The 15,530-nt window shown below is 40.9% G+C and overlaps 1 protein-coding gene across 6 annotated transcripts in view; it reads left to right on the forward strand.

Moving 5' to 3' along the window:
* Positions 1–2,531: 2,531 nt before the first annotated feature.
* tbc1d1 (TBC1 (tre-2/USP6, BUB2, cdc16) domain family, member 1) overlaps positions 2,532–15,530 on the forward strand; it is a 50,688-nt gene continuing 37,689 nt past the window's right edge. Inside the window, exons 1-2 of one of the 6 annotated variants that reach the window (XM_085777451.1) lie at positions 2,532–2,794; positions 3,775–4,417. In XM_085777451.1, coding sequence (XP_085633577.1) covers positions 3,815–4,417 — 603 coding nt within the window. In that variant the 5' untranslated portion in view covers positions 2,532–2,794; positions 3,775–3,814. Of the gene's footprint in view, positions 3,137–3,774; positions 4,418–8,580; positions 9,192–15,530 lie in introns of those variants that run through there. The other 5 variants (XM_085777468.1, XM_085777477.1, XM_085777460.1 and 2 more) reach the window with 5 other exon arrangements.

Genomic DNA, 15,530 nt, shown 5'->3' on the forward strand with positions numbered 1-15,530 from the left:
TGCTTCAGCATCGACTGCAGGGCTGCTGACGGGAACTATTACAGCAGAGTGAGAGTTGCTGGGGCTGATATTGTAACTATAACTTTACTTGATGTTGTAACTGCTGTCAGACTTTGAATGTGCAATATCTTAGTTAATTAGTAAGGTATAACATTGAAAGTAACAGAATATTTTTTAAAGTTTTAAATCAATGCCTGAAGTTGAAAATCTGTCATCATAAAGTTTCTAGGTGGTAAAATGACCTAAAAGTCTAAAAGCTCAGAGCGTCAGCATGTGAAGATATTTTCCATTAATTTGTCAAATCCGCCAACAGTTACAACTCAAACAGACTATTGACACCATTCATCATTTAACTATTTTTTTTACACCTCAGTAAGTAATGTTGACAGACTACTCTTGACATGTACAATAACAGCTCACCTCTCCAGATGTGCCTCGACTTTAAAATACTGTGCGACAAAGACATCATCACTCAATAAACTAGAATAACTGCCTCATATTGCACTTTTCATTCATGTCTGTCCACACTCAAGTTCAGTATATAGAAGATTTTTTTAAATGTAGTAAATTCAATTACCTTTAATTCAATAAAAAATGATATTTAAATTTACATAAAATAACTAAATTGATTTACATTAATTATATATATATATATATATATATATATACATATATATAGGCTACTGATCAGCCATAACATTATGATCACCTGCCTAATATTGTGTTGGTTCCTCTTTTGCTGCTAAATGTGCAACAAACTGCGATACACTATATTCTGACACCTTTCTATCACAACCAGCATGAACTTCTTCAGCAATTTGAGCAGCAGTAGCTCGTCTGTTGGATCGGACCACACGGGCCAGCCTTCGCTCCCCACATGTATCAATGACCCTGACCGGTTCACCACTGTTCCTTCCTTGGACCACTTTTGATAGATACTGACCACTGCAGACCAGGAACACCCTCGCAAGAGCTGCAGTCAATTGGCCCATGTCAAACTCACTCAGGTTGTGTGTCTAACACATCAACCTTGAGGACAAAATCTTCACTTACTGCCTAATATATACCACTCAACAGGTGGCACCATGAAGAGTTATTCAGTGTTATTCACTTCACCTGTCAGTGGCATAATGTAATGCCTGATTGGTGTATACACTGTATATACATTTCATGTGTGTGATATTCCTCTCAGCACAAGGGGGTGTATGACAGAAGAGAGGCTGTCTACAGAGAATATAAACCGCCGCAGCTTCACAGGTGTTGCTCACTGTAAAAGAACAAACTGTTCTTCTTGACAGACTTGTGGCTGGTTACCATTGAATTTTGTATAGAAAACTTGATGGAGGTCATGAATATTGCAGATTACAAACACTAGAAAGTAAACACATCACATTATAATGCATTGATGAGAGCTGGATATCATCTTTCTGGTGACACACCTAAACAATTAGAGTAGTTGCTACAAATACAATTAATAAATTATGTAACAATAAAAAAAACAGCCACAAACTGTAGTTAAAAGGTTAGAGATGAATTATTTAGAATGACTACAAGGTAACAACACATACATTTCTAAAGAGCTTTCTAGTGAGTTCCAGGTGACATTTTTTCAAGTCAAGCTCAGTATGTACAGTATTTAAGAGAAATCAAGTTGGGGTATAATGTCAACCATATGATAATGTAAGTACTGTATGAAGGCAGCTTTCAAATTACAGCCTTGTAAATTAAAAAATACTATGTTTGCAAAAAGTGCTTCTCAGCTGAGTTGAGCCAAAGCCGATCTGTACTGGCTGTTGCCATAATCTGAAGTGATTGGGGTCTGTGGACAGTTGACAGCTTTCCAGTGCAATGGGAATCAAAGAAAAAGACATATTGACATATTATTTCTTAAGTTTTACTTTTAATGGACCCAGATGCTACCAGGCAAGGCATAGTTTATTGTTTCTCATGTCAGGCTGACAGCAGTAAGGCAATCAAAGGCGGAAGGTGCAAATTCCAGACATCCAGTGGCTTAAAAGTTTTTTTTCAGAGTGAAAGGAAGACCATAAAAATTGTATAGCCCAAAAACTGTGATAGAGCTTTTTGCCAGGCATATACACAACAATATCTACTGCACATCCCTACATGAGGGGTTGAAATTGAGGTTATATACCTGCACTCAGATAAACTCACGCAAATTAATTTAAGTGAATTAATTCAAATATTTAAAACAACATTGACACAATTGAATTAAGTTGAGCTAAAGGTTTCTGCACATACATTTGCACAGCTACTGTTGGGACATGGAACTGATTTCTATTCATTGTGGAGTCCCTCTTACTTAGCCTAAAGTAACCTCACTCCACACCCTACTCACTACATCCCAACCAGGACCGCGGAAATGACGTTTTCCATCCCTGGGACTGCATGGGCTCTCGGCTTCATGAGAACCACTGGTCCGGACATGACCGATATTTACCTACATTGGAAAATGTCTGTGAGAGTTAGATGACAGACTTTTACACATGCACAGGCTACGTGCAGACACGTCACCCCTGCATCCTTCGGCAGCCCATGCATGCAGCATGCACTTGTCATGCCCCATCTGAGTAGAGAGAGGAGGGCAGGGAGGTAGGCTCGACTTCTCCTCTATATTTAACTCCAACTGGAGCTGTGTGGAGCTCTCTCTCTCTCTCTCTCTCTCTCTCTCTCTCTCTCTCTGTGTATGTGCGCGCGGTCGCTGTGACGCACACCACAACCTCCCTTGGTTGCACTTCTGCTGCTGCACGCGCCAGGCCGGACCAACTGAGCACAGGTAAGAGAGGGCTGTGTCAACGTGAGGAGAAGATGAAATCATTTTTGAATTATTCACTGAGCTCTATGGGCGGATCGCACACACATTTAAACACAGTAAACACGCTCGCCTTTCCGTTTGCGAAACCCCGTGCGTAAAAAAAAAAAAAAAACTTGTTCCGTGCGTAAAATGATAATTACCGGTAAGATAAATCGCGTGGGGCTGCGCTCCTCGGAAATAAAATCTATAGTTTTCACTTCCGTATACTGCTCTACTGCAGAACACCGACCTATATATTGAAAGCTGCACCGTCCCAGCTGATTCAAGTTGAGGATTTATTTATATTGCGAGGCCAAACATGAGGTGAGTAAGCAGTCGTTTTGCTTCTGTTATTTCACCATGAACTCGTTTTGTAAGATAATGTTGTTAAACACTGGGTATACTTATTTCTTGGCGTTATTGCACGTGCCTTTCCCCACTGGTTTCACACACAAATCTACACATAACACCCCTGTCTATCAGTGGTTATAATGTAGTAATGTAGGCCAGGGGAGGTCAGCTGGACCCCCCTCTCCTCTCTCTCTCTCTCTCTCTCTGACTCACACACACGCACACACACACCAAATATGATCCCCATATAGTTTAAATGTCATGTGTTTGTTTGTGTGTCCTTGAGTCTAAAAGTCGCGGTCAGTAGTCAAACCATGTGTTCCTGGTTGGGTAAACAACACCAGGTGGTTGTTTTAGTAGTACCCTCTAAATGACCCTCTGGCTTCCATACTGTAAGACTCAGCTGATCCACCGCCATGGGGAAACCGATACACTGACAACAGACTGGAACACATACATGTATGAAGCAGAAACATTCATTCTTAATTTAAAAAAAGGTGTTGGTTCAGTATTTTTCCCTCTATAATTGAAATCAAAGAAAGAATAAACAGTCTTTGTGGCTGTTACCTGTTGGTTTTAAAGGTCTCTGTCCTCTACTTGATGTTTTGCAGGTGAAGTGGATGCGGACATCTGCCTCTGGCTACACACACCATGGAGGGCCTCTACTTTGAAGTGAAGCCCAGAAAAGATGAATCACACAGGCCAGGGAGCTGTGAGAAACCCCGCTCTAATCTAACTTCAAACCGCCAGTCTTGTCCTTCGTTTTCACGTCTCACATCCTCCACACAGTGTCCTCAGAAACTCGGCCGTGCCAGAGTGAGGACTGCGACGTGCTTAGGGAAGGTAGAGGGAGTGGAAGAGGAGCCGGAAGAGGAGGTGCGATACAAACTGACATTGGTTGGCTCTCTCCCGGTCCACCACCTCACCACCATGGCCATGCTGCCCTGGGTGGTGGCTGAGATCAGCAGGTGTGCAGCGCTGCAGTCCGCAGGGCCCCCGGGTGTAGAGTTGGGTCCTTCCACCTCCACTCAGATGGTTTTTCTGTGTGTGTCAGCGTCATGGGTGCGATGTGTCTCCATTCTGGGAGAGGGAGTTGTCTGGGACCCTCTAACACATACAGTGCTGTTTGAGTGTCGTCCCCACCAGGTGACTAAGCTAATTCACAACAGCCAGGAGCCCAGCAGCTTTGGTTGCCTGGTCAGAAAGACACCGGCCTGTGCCTGCTATGTCTTCCAGTGCCAGGACAGCAACAAGGTAAGTGTGTGTGTGTGTATAAACTAAATTACACTAGAAAAGACCAGTGTGTTAAAAAAAAGAGATCTTGACAACTAATACCAGACGCCAAAGTGGCACAAGAGAACTTCAAGAGCTCAGAAGAGAGCACTTTAGCAGATGCACTGCACAAATAAATGCAGAATAATTTCATAACACAGGGAAACGCCTGTCAGAAATAAACACAACAAGATCATCTTCATTTCATCAAAGTTCCCAGAGATATATCATGTCAGATTATAGCACAGATCGAAAGATTAGAGTAGCACGAGAAACACAACTCAGCCTGGTAACAATCTCCTTCTTATACTGAACCACAAAAAGCTGCCTGAGCACTTCAGTGTGACCGCATCAGTATTTGTTATGACATCCCTCTGTGAGGAACTGGGTCTGGCTTTGGCCCAGTCGCAGCCCGTGTACACCGTGCCTTAACTCCATTCAACAACACCAACAAACATAAAATCCACAAACAATACACTGGCACAGTCTGCTGACCAACACACCCCGCACTGACCTCTAATCCTTTCAACTCCCCTCCACATGGCGTGCTTTGCCAGCTCCCCCTGTGTGCACTGTAAAGCTGCAGCTGGTGTCGGAGTCAGTCATTCGATAGCATCTTCATCGCCATGCCGCACCAAACATACCACACTTGAAAGAGCTGCCCAAATCAGGGAGAAGAGGACAAAGGAAACATGTTAACTGAGAGATTAAATTAATCCAAGATGGCAGAACGTATCAGCATACATCACCAGGTGCATGCACACAGGCCTGGGCTCACATGACAAATACATAAGCTTCAACTAGGCTATATGAACAGCCAACAGGAACTATGTGATGTACTATAAATAACGGAGAGAGAGAGAGTGTGTGTGTGTGTGTGTGTGTGTGTGTGTGTGTGTGTGTGTGTGTGTGTGTGTGTGTGTGTGTGTGTGTGTGTGTGTGTGTGCGTGTGTGTGTGAATTCATCTGCTACACAGGCTGTTCACACTGCTTTGAGTGTATGTGTGTGTGTGTGTGTGTGTGTAGGTAAGATATTTGTCTGTTTGTGTGTGAGTGCGCTGTCTCAATCAAGAGTTTTCTTCGTTTTCTTCTACATCAACCAAGCAGGATGTAGAACCATGTTACCATGGAGACCACTTCCTGTTGTGGCCCAGTGCCTGTTGTGATGTGTTTAATGTGGAGTTTGCGTGCGTGTGTGTGTGTGTGTGTGTGTTCTCTTTTCAGCTCCCCTCCAAACAAAAAATGAGATGGTGATGTCAGGCTGGCCACCTGTTGCTCTGACTCTGTCACACTTGGCTTAGACACACACACACACACACACGCGCGCGCATGCACAATTACTGTACATGCATGCTAATTATGAACGCACTCTCCCGGGCAATGCTGTTTTGAATACTTGTTTTCACTTGAGCTCGATGCTGTTGGCTGCCAGTAAGTGCTTCACCACCAAAACCACAAACGCCATCAAATCTGTGAACATTATCTACAGGAAACACTTAACAAACACACACACATATGCACACACACACACGCCAGCGGTGCACACATTCAGATGTTTGTGTTTTGGTTCACATTAGAAAAAAAAGCTACAGGAGAAGCACAGATGTCCTGTATCATAGCAGGTGTGTTATGTGTCCTTGTGACACTGAATGTGTATTTCTTTATCTACCGTGAAGTTATAGTTAAAAGAGCCTGAACTTAAATCTCCAGTAGCACAGTTTCAATAACTTGCAGTATGCAACATATCGTAATACTGTAATTTAATGTTTGAAATGTGTTTCTTCATGTTGTTTAAAAGCATAACTGTAGTCTTGATGGTAAAGAGCCTCTGTGGATGTGAGTTGGTGGTGGCTGGTGAAGCTTTTTGCGGGTAAATAAAAAGATGCAGCTGGCAACAAACTAAGTGTATGGAGGAGGAGCAGACGGTTAACACAGTGAGTTACAAGAAAGACAATGGGACAGAGAAAACGACCACTTGGCAGAAACAAGGAAACATCTGAAAATGTAGCAAACCAGATTTGTAAAAAAAATGTACTGAATTTGTGGTAACAGCTCCAATGACTAGGTTGTGTACAGCTCAACTCAACACTTCCTTGAATTGTGTGAGTGTGTGGGGGCACTATCCTATTATTTTTTGTCTTAAGATTGTTTAAGGGTGAAGTAAGGTGGCAAATTGATTAAGTTGTTTTCTGTTCTGAAGTTGAACCTTCAGGGGCACCGTAGTGATGGTTAGCCTATTGGTTTAGGGTAGAGATAGGTATCTGATCATGACAGCCAGAATTTAAAGACTTTGTCAGTGTTATCCAAACGTTTATTAACATAAACATAAACACAAGCATATGTGTATGTGGAAGAATGAGAAATGTTAAGACAGAGCAAAGCCTGAAGAAGATGGGGGGGTTACTAGGTACTCAGCTATTCACCCAGCAGATTTTTTTATTTTCATACAGAGGTGTGGGACATTGTTACAAACAAACGAACATTTGCAGCAGAAAATACTGATAGTGCATATATAAAGAAATGCAGAAATAGTGTTTTGTGTTCCTGTTAGGGGTGAGAAACTGTCTCAAATTTCCCCTGCTGCTGCTGAAGTAGTAAACAACAACCACTGGGTGTCACCACTGAGGTGTCACAAAGTTCAAGATGTTCTCATGTGTTACAAAAAATTGAAAGGAGTTTGTTGCTGTGTTTTTGTTTTCCACAATTGGTAAACCACTTTTTTTTTCTTTTTTTTTTGAAACCTTGCATGCTTTTCTCAGAGCTGTAAACATGAAACTCAGTGGTCAAACCACTTTTACCAAACGTCTGACTCTTTACACACAGGCCAATCAGAATAAAAGCGACTGATCATTCATCACAAACCACATAGAAAATGGAAAACACATTGTTCCAAGCATGTAGCACCAGAAATGTATATTCTTTATAACAGAAAAATAGTGTTTTATATTTTCTAAAAAATATTCTCAATGGTGGTTACAGGTTGACGGTCTTCAGCCTTTGACATTCTGTGACCTCTCACCTGGTTTATGTTGGTTTCATCACATCATTAGAAAAACGTGAACAACTTTGAGTTGTTGTATCTGAGTGATGATGTCTGTGCTGTACTTGTGTTTAGCTTCTATTATGCATCAAGAGTGTGTCACAATGCACTGTGTGTTTTAGCAAATTAAATTGTGCTTAGAGTTTTGGCAACAACAAAAAAAGAAGTTGATATGAGATCTGGAACTCGTCTTATCTGCTGAAAATTGTTTATGGTTTCGCCAAGAGAGCAACTGATGCAATAAATGTGTTCAGGCCACTGACGATTTGGCACAGACAATGGAATTTATTGTTTTAGTACCTAAGAAAAACTGTAAATGTTGCTGCTAATTTGTGTTTAAGCCAAATAACGTCTTATTAATACTTTTTTAATGACATATTTTAATTGGATTTAACTTTTACTCTGACTGGAACAACTGTTCTGCAATTGAATAGATGGCAATGAACAGTTGGTTAGTTTATGGTGGTCTGTTATAATGATTGACAGCAATAAGAGTAAAATATGATAACTTATATGGATGTATTAATATCAGTGACTTATTTGCTTTATTAGAGTTCAGACAGTTAAAAGGCACAAGTCATGTAACTTACGGCATTTTCTTGTATGCTCCACTCTTTTTGTGAAACTTTTTTTTTTCTTTTTTAATTATTTCAACACTATAACAGGACATGGTGTAACTGGATGATATTCACAGCATGAAAGTTTGTTGCTGTTATTTACTGGCTGACACTCATCACTATCATTAAGATAAAAGTTGTGGTGAAAATATCTTATATATTTATTATTTGTAATTAATTAATTCAAATGATTATTTTACTGTAATTACAGAAGAATCTATAGGCTACAGACATATTTAATAACCACACATTCCCAATAGTTTGCTATTTAATGTTTAATTTTTCATAATGCCTTTTCACTGAGTCTTACAACTAAATAATAAGAGTTAAGTAGGCTATTTTCCTGTTATTTCCTTTGAAGACATGGAAATGGTATTAGCCTGTCAAAGTTAACTACATTAAGAAGTGTGAAGTGCTCTGTGCTGAGGTCTTAGAGCTTCAAATAACGACTATATTTCTAATGGGCGAGAAGACCTTGACATAAAATAATCATTCCCAGCTTCCGTCCGGTCCCTGTAGTGTTTCCCAAAGGCACGCGTTCCTGCTTGATTGGCTGTGCTCTTGTCTGCAGACAGGAAATACTGTTTATATTCAGTCATAACAACGAGGATTATCTGCACCACCGTGTAACGGCAGAGTGAAAACCACCCAAAAGTCTACCGCCTAAAGTTTGACTGCCCCGGGACAGGAACTGTGTCCACCCCAGTCTCTCGGCGTATTGGCGGATTCAGCTGCGTCAGGTTGGCCACAGTTGGTGGAGCGCAGGCGGAAGTTGGCGGCGTCGCCTTCAAAATAAAAGCCAGGGGCGCGCAGTCAAACCGGTGGGCAGGAATCGAGTTATTTTGCTTCGATAGTATTGAATAGGACGTGTTGTGGTTGTAGGAGAGCCAGCTTGACATCAAACCGCAGGATCCTCGGCCACACTAGGGAGCGAAATCAACTTTCCAATGAATTGATACAGAAGTGTCCCACTCTGTCAGCAGCCCGTGTCGGAGAAGTGACCGTGTAGATCTCGGCTTTTTGTCAAGTTTATGGCGGATGGGATGAAAGCGCGACTCCAGCGGCTCAACCTGTTCAACGTCAAACAAGAACAGAAAGATGTGAGTAGAGTTACACACACAGCCTCGTTTTCGGGCGCTGTTGTTGAGTTTGTGTGTCTGCCTGCCATGCTAAGTGGGCAGTTAGCTAGCGTCGTAACTGTGTGCATCAACATTATGCTTAGAGCGGCTGTTAGCCACGTTCAACAAGTTAGCCGTGGGTAACGTTAATCAGCCGTTACATGCTCGGTAACGTAATTCATTATTCATTATCGACCACAAGTTTTACGATGTCACGATATTAATGTGTCCTTATCAAGCAGAAGTCCATGGCACACGCTTGTCGTCTCCCTGCCAGATAATAAACCTGTGTGTTGTTGTTTGAGTTTATTAGACATGAGAGTGTGTTCATCCTTCCTGGTCTGGACCTGGTGCAGCACCAGAGCTGCTCAGGAGGGTTTTGGGTGCAAGGTGTTACTACTGAGTGGTTGAGTGGTTGGTTGGTTGTAAATACTGAGGCTTCTGCTGGTGACAAGTTAAATGTGACTTAAAATAGTGTGTTTATTTTGTTCACATTAGACAAAGTAGAACACCCCCCATGTAAATGTAAAGTGTCATTAATTGACCATTGGTACTGAAGTGGACATGTGGAAATATGTCGATATGTATTTGACCAGGGTAACGTAACTTATTTACATTATAGATTTCTCAGCTGATTTTTATTTTTATTTTTTTTTTTTTATCAAGCAATAGACTAATTGCTTGGTCTATAAATTATTAAGAAATAGTAATAAAATTTCATGAACGCTTGGTCAGAGACAGTTTTTGCTTATTTTGTCTGACCAACACTCAAGAAGTGCATTGTCATGTCATGAAGGATAGGCCTACCAGTAAATATTTACATTTGAGAAATAGAAACAAGAGTAAAGTTATACTTGACCCAGATTTGGTTGAATAATGGCTGAATTTAGTAGTAGATTAAAAACATAATCAATATATTTGAAGGTGACACATTCAAAATAAAATATGAAGACTTTTTTTTTTTTAAACAATGTTTTGGGGGGATTTTTAGCTACAAAGATTGATCATATTTAGGCACAGACAACATTCAATAAGATCAGTGGTTGCCAATTCATTTTTTGTGTAATGATGAATTGATTAGGCTAATTGACTGATTGTTGCATTGCATCTTAAATCTCATCTAGATAAGATTGATTCATGTTGAACATCTAAAAAACGTAAATGTGTTTGGTTGTGTTCAGAACACTTGTCAATTCTTTACTGCTATTGGTTATTGATCTTTTAGGAAAAGTCTGCAACAATTTAACTGCGAAGTTGATCGTAAATGATTCAATTGTTATCACATTTCACAAGAACCATGTTTTTTTTCTAATGAAAACGTTTTCTATTTTCAAAAAACCCTTACTGGCACAGCCACCCAAATAAGGGTATTAGGGGTTTTCCTTTGGGCTGTTGCTGGACATTTTTCTATTATCTATTTCATCTTTCTGACCAAATGATAAATTGGAAGGAAAACTACTTGTGTATCAGAGAAACCCCATGGTCTATCACTCAGGGGTGGATCTCTCCTGTACTTCCTGTCTTACCATGTTGCTCAACCTGGTTTTTTTTTTTTTTTTTTGATGCACTGAATCACTCCAGTGACAAAACAGTTTTTTTCCCCTGACTGGATGGTGTTAGAGCTGCTGGTTCTGTAAAACGGTGGCTGACTGAAAGACCCTCTATAAATCTGAGGACATGAAAATCCTGTCTGCTTAGCTGTTGTAAACACAAGCCAAATGTAGGTGTATGCGAGTGAGCGTGTGAGTGAGTCATGGCGATATCACCTCCAGAGCCTTTGTCCTAATGCCAGGATTTTACTCCGGGAACAGGAGGCAAGTAGCTTGGTATGCCATACTGGTCACAAAGTTTGTGTAGATCTCTGTCTTCAGACACCTTTTCTTTACCTGCCCCTTAAAGCCTTGTCCTGAAGTGAGACATAACATCACTGTTTAGATTCTAGAGTAGCTTCCTTTTCTTTCATTGGTTTTCTGATGAACTAATCATGAAATAGCTTGCAGGAAGCTTTTGATTACACTATCTAATAGTTGTGCACTAGAAAGACATGTATGCTAATGAGCATTGTTTGCTAAAGTCATTGCTTGACAGAAATACTCTACCACCTCCTGACTGCCTTGTTAAACAACCTCCCATTAAACCTTTCGCAAGCAAAACAACTGCTGCCTGTTGCAGCTTGGAAAGTACCTGATTCCTGACAGCAACATACTTTTTTTATAAAAAGGGTTTGGTTAATGATGACCCAAAATATCCAAGAGACACTGTAATGTTCGGCTTTTTGATCCCCTTTTTCCTTTTCGGCAATACCCTCTTGTAATCCCTTGGTCCTCACATGCTTATCCCTCCCTCTTTTTTATGTGACTCTCCTCCCCTCTTCATGTGACACAGTCCTTGCACTGTAGTAAAAACAAGCCAGTAAACCAGAGGCACCTTCCTGTCTTTATATAACTGACAGTGTGCCCATGCTACTTGTCAGCCTGTTTGTGTCTGTTTGCCTAGCAGCCTGTCTTTCACTTTGTTCATCCCAGGGTTCGCCTGTCTCACCTGTCATCCTGTCAGTGTTAAGGCTACAGTACATCTCACACACGCCTTTGGCCTCCTCACATGAAAGCAGTGAGAGAGCATGGGCGTTATCTCTGAGCTTTACTGACCTAATTTATTCTTAGTTGAGAGTTCAGCCTGACTCAGCACAGCACTCTGACAACAAGCCCCTACATTGTGTCCCTGTTATCACATTTGAATGAGTTCGTCATCTCTGCCTCCTTCGTCTTTGTGCCGGGAAGTGGCTCCTTAATCCAAATGGAGTGAGGTCAGTGTGTTGGACTCTTGCGGCTAACCACTTTCAACCACCCAGTGACACTTTACTGCGATGTAACCTTTCACATTTCCGCAATTTCTCTTTTGTGTTTCACTCTCTGTCAGTGATGCATTTCATCTGCTGCATGGTTTCTGAACTTTGAACCTGTTTGAGCTCTGGCTACGCTCCACAAGGCACAAGACCCAGGCGCATGACCATGGGAAGTACAGAAGTTAGCCTTTTAGTTGGCTTGTCATTGTTGTAGATTTTCTTGGTTGACTAGTGTCATTGGGTTTAATCTGGCATATCTAGTCATGTATACTTAATGAGTACGTCTGGTAAATTTGAACTACAGTGCCGGTCATTTTTCTCAGGGTGTAGACTTTGTACACATATTGCCCATTCACAGTTGAAGCTACATGAAGTCAATTTCAGTGTTAAATGACTTTTTTTATTTTGTAATTTAATTTTGTTTTGGTGGGGAATTGGAATAATTTACTGTGTTTTATTGCCCGTCTTTGTTGGGCCAACCTTTTGTCATGCCATCCTGCTGCTGTTGAATAAATGGTGGAGACATGGCTGTACTGGAAGCCCTCAAGCTTATAAATAGCTCAGAAGACCAGTTAGTTTATAAAGACAGAGGCCAGATGTAGGTAAAGAGTAGAGAAGATGAATGATGTGAGGGATGAAGGCCCTGTAGAGGATGTTCATGAGTTCTGTGAATATTTTCAATGTTTTGGGCTCTGACAGTCCTGGTAGCTGTCTGACTATGCTCTTTATATGATCCTCACCTTTGACCCTTTTCCTCTCTTTGACAAACACTAAAAGGTTTATTTTGTCTATTGCACTGACTTGCAGCTTCTCGTTTACTGGTGGTACTTGTGTAACTTCCTTCTTTTCGAGGTCAGCACTACAGTAGTTCTGTGTAATTCTGCTCGAGTGAAAAAAGCTATACTTGTTCAATGTTGTTCCTCTGTGAGAGGCCAAGTCTGTGGATCACAGCCTGAGGCTGTGTCCAGCTGCCTTCCTGTCTGAGATCAGCCTCATGTAAACGTTTCACTGAACAAGATACTGTGTAATGTGGCCATAGCTGACGCTGCTCTCTGAGGAGCAAATCCTCCCTCAACTCCCCTTCTCTCAGCTCCAAATCCAAAATGATTTAGCCTTGTACAAGCAGTCTATAAAAGGAAGGAAGTTGTAGGACTGGATGTTTAAAAAAGGGGAAGTATTAGAATAAGAAATCCAAGAATTACATGATGATGACGTTCAAAGAAATGAGTGAGTTGTTGTTCATGCTTGGGATCCACTGCAATCTGTCAGTTAGAAAAGTCTGGGAAAAAAACGTTATTGATTCTGCATGATCACACAAAGAGGAAGAAACATTACACCCTCCACTGGTACTGCAACAAATGATTATTTTCATAAACAGTACTCAATGAGTTGTGAAAATGTTTGACATATAATTGTTTATTGATTCTTAATTGAATAAATTGACTAATTGTTTCAGCTTCACTTTACTTTCAGTTTAATCTCTCTCAAATGGAGGAAGTGAAAAGTATTTCAACATCTTAACAGTGTGATATTTTTCAGTGAAACAGCCATGTTTGTGATATTACTGTATGTGGACATGAGTGGAAATGCAGAAAGAGGTTTCAACTGAAAATGAAGTTGGGAAGGGAGTGACTGTAAGTAGAATAGGCTGATAACATCATCAAGCTGAGCAGTTAAGGAGCAGTTATCAGCCAAAGAAAGCAGAGGGAGTTAAACTGGGGTAGGTGGGCTAACATGAGAAAAAGTCTAGACAAAGACAAAAAAGGAAACAAATCCTCCTCCTTATGGTTGTTGTGTCTCCTAGATGCCTTAAGGACACAAAGGAGAGTGAGGGTGTGAGAGCAGAGGCACGAGCAAGGACAGAGTTCATCTGTAGGTTCAAGTGTTTCAGAGAATCAAAGAGTGAAAGCAGAAGGAAGAGGAAGGAAGAGGAAGGAGTACAAGGAGGGGAGGAGGAAAAACAGACAGAGGTCTGTTGTTACTGGACAGATAACAGACTCCTGTCTTATGGCAGCGAGATTAAAAACAAGTAGACACTAGAAGCTCGAGGGTGAGAAACATGGTGTCTGGATGCTGAGGTTGGCCAGCAGTGGAGCTGTTGAAGAGATGGAGATGAGAACTGTAAAATGCTTTTGAGTGGGTAAAGACATTTTAAAGGAACGCCATATTTAATGACAGGAATATTGCATTGCTTTTTTTAAGTATATTTTTTGGCGTTTTTGCCTTTATTCGATAGTACATAGTGTGATATATAGGAAAGGGGGAGGCAGAGAGGGGGAATGACATGCAGGAAAGGTCTGCCCGACGCGGGATTCGAACCGGGGACGCCTGCGTTGAGGACTGTAGCCTCTACATGGGGCGGCTGCCTTAACCATGCGCCACGCACCGCCCCAGGAATATTGCATTTCTGCTTCAGTAAATGGGTTTGGAGTTTGTCATGGTCTAAATCCATCTTTGATTGGCTTTTTTTGTTGAACAAAGTTCAATAGTAAGAAGCTATACAGTTAACAGTAGCTTCATCCAAAAAGCAGAATAGAGCAACAAACCAACCAGCCAACAAACTGGGCTACATACCTCAGCATTTTTTCATCTTCTCAGTCCCTCATTATACAACAGACCAAACTTATCAGCCACTACTCAGAACAAACAGCTGGGCTTTCACTTATGTCTTCAGGAAAACATTACAAAATACCTTTGAAATTGAATCCTAGAAAGCATTCAGAGAGTCTACTCTCATAAGGCTGCCTCATCCTTTAAATTTGTAATTCTAATAATTGGAGTGGGGATTTCTGGCCAAACTTCATCTACTTCCAAGGCTCATAGAGAAGGGAAAAATTCTGGAGAGGTCAAATCTCCGGTAACTATTGCAGTATAAAGAACTACTTTATTTTTTGGCCAAAGGCTTTGCATTTCTAACAGCACTTGCAGTATAAAATCCATTTGTAAGTAGAACCTTTTCACACTCATCACATCATGCATTATCGTGTTGCAGACAGTCATGGGATACATATGCCTGGTTTATTTTAAAAGAATAAGTGATTGAGGAAGAAAAGAAATCCTATAGGAAAAATCTTGAAGCTGCACTACAAAACAAATCATTGAACCATACAGTAGCTAACATTCCACCAATTTCAACGTTTATTTTGGATTATCCCTCTAACTAAAACAGAGACAAACCACAAAGGCTGAACGCATTACCTCATTGTTGGAATTTATACAGCAGCCAGAATAAAGGTTATGCTGCCTGTTCTCAGTAACCGTCTAACTACTGGTGGAAGAGGTACACATATCCTTTACTTAAACTAGAAACATACTGTTACAAGTTCATGTGTTACATTCAAAAAATGTTTTAGCAATAGCAGAAAGAAAAGAACTTTCACACCCGTGGTTCATCTTCAAGCTTCACAACTCATGTTTTCCTCCACCTATTTAAATGCGCATTTTGAATTTGCACTTAAAATGAAACGCCAAACATG

Source organism: Trachurus japonicus, chromosome 1 (assembly GCF_045865225.1).
Source record: "Trachurus japonicus isolate A0001 chromosome 1, Traja_1.0".
In the NCBI taxonomy this organism is placed as follows: domain Eukaryota; kingdom Metazoa; phylum Chordata; class Actinopteri; order Carangiformes; family Carangidae; genus Trachurus; species Trachurus japonicus.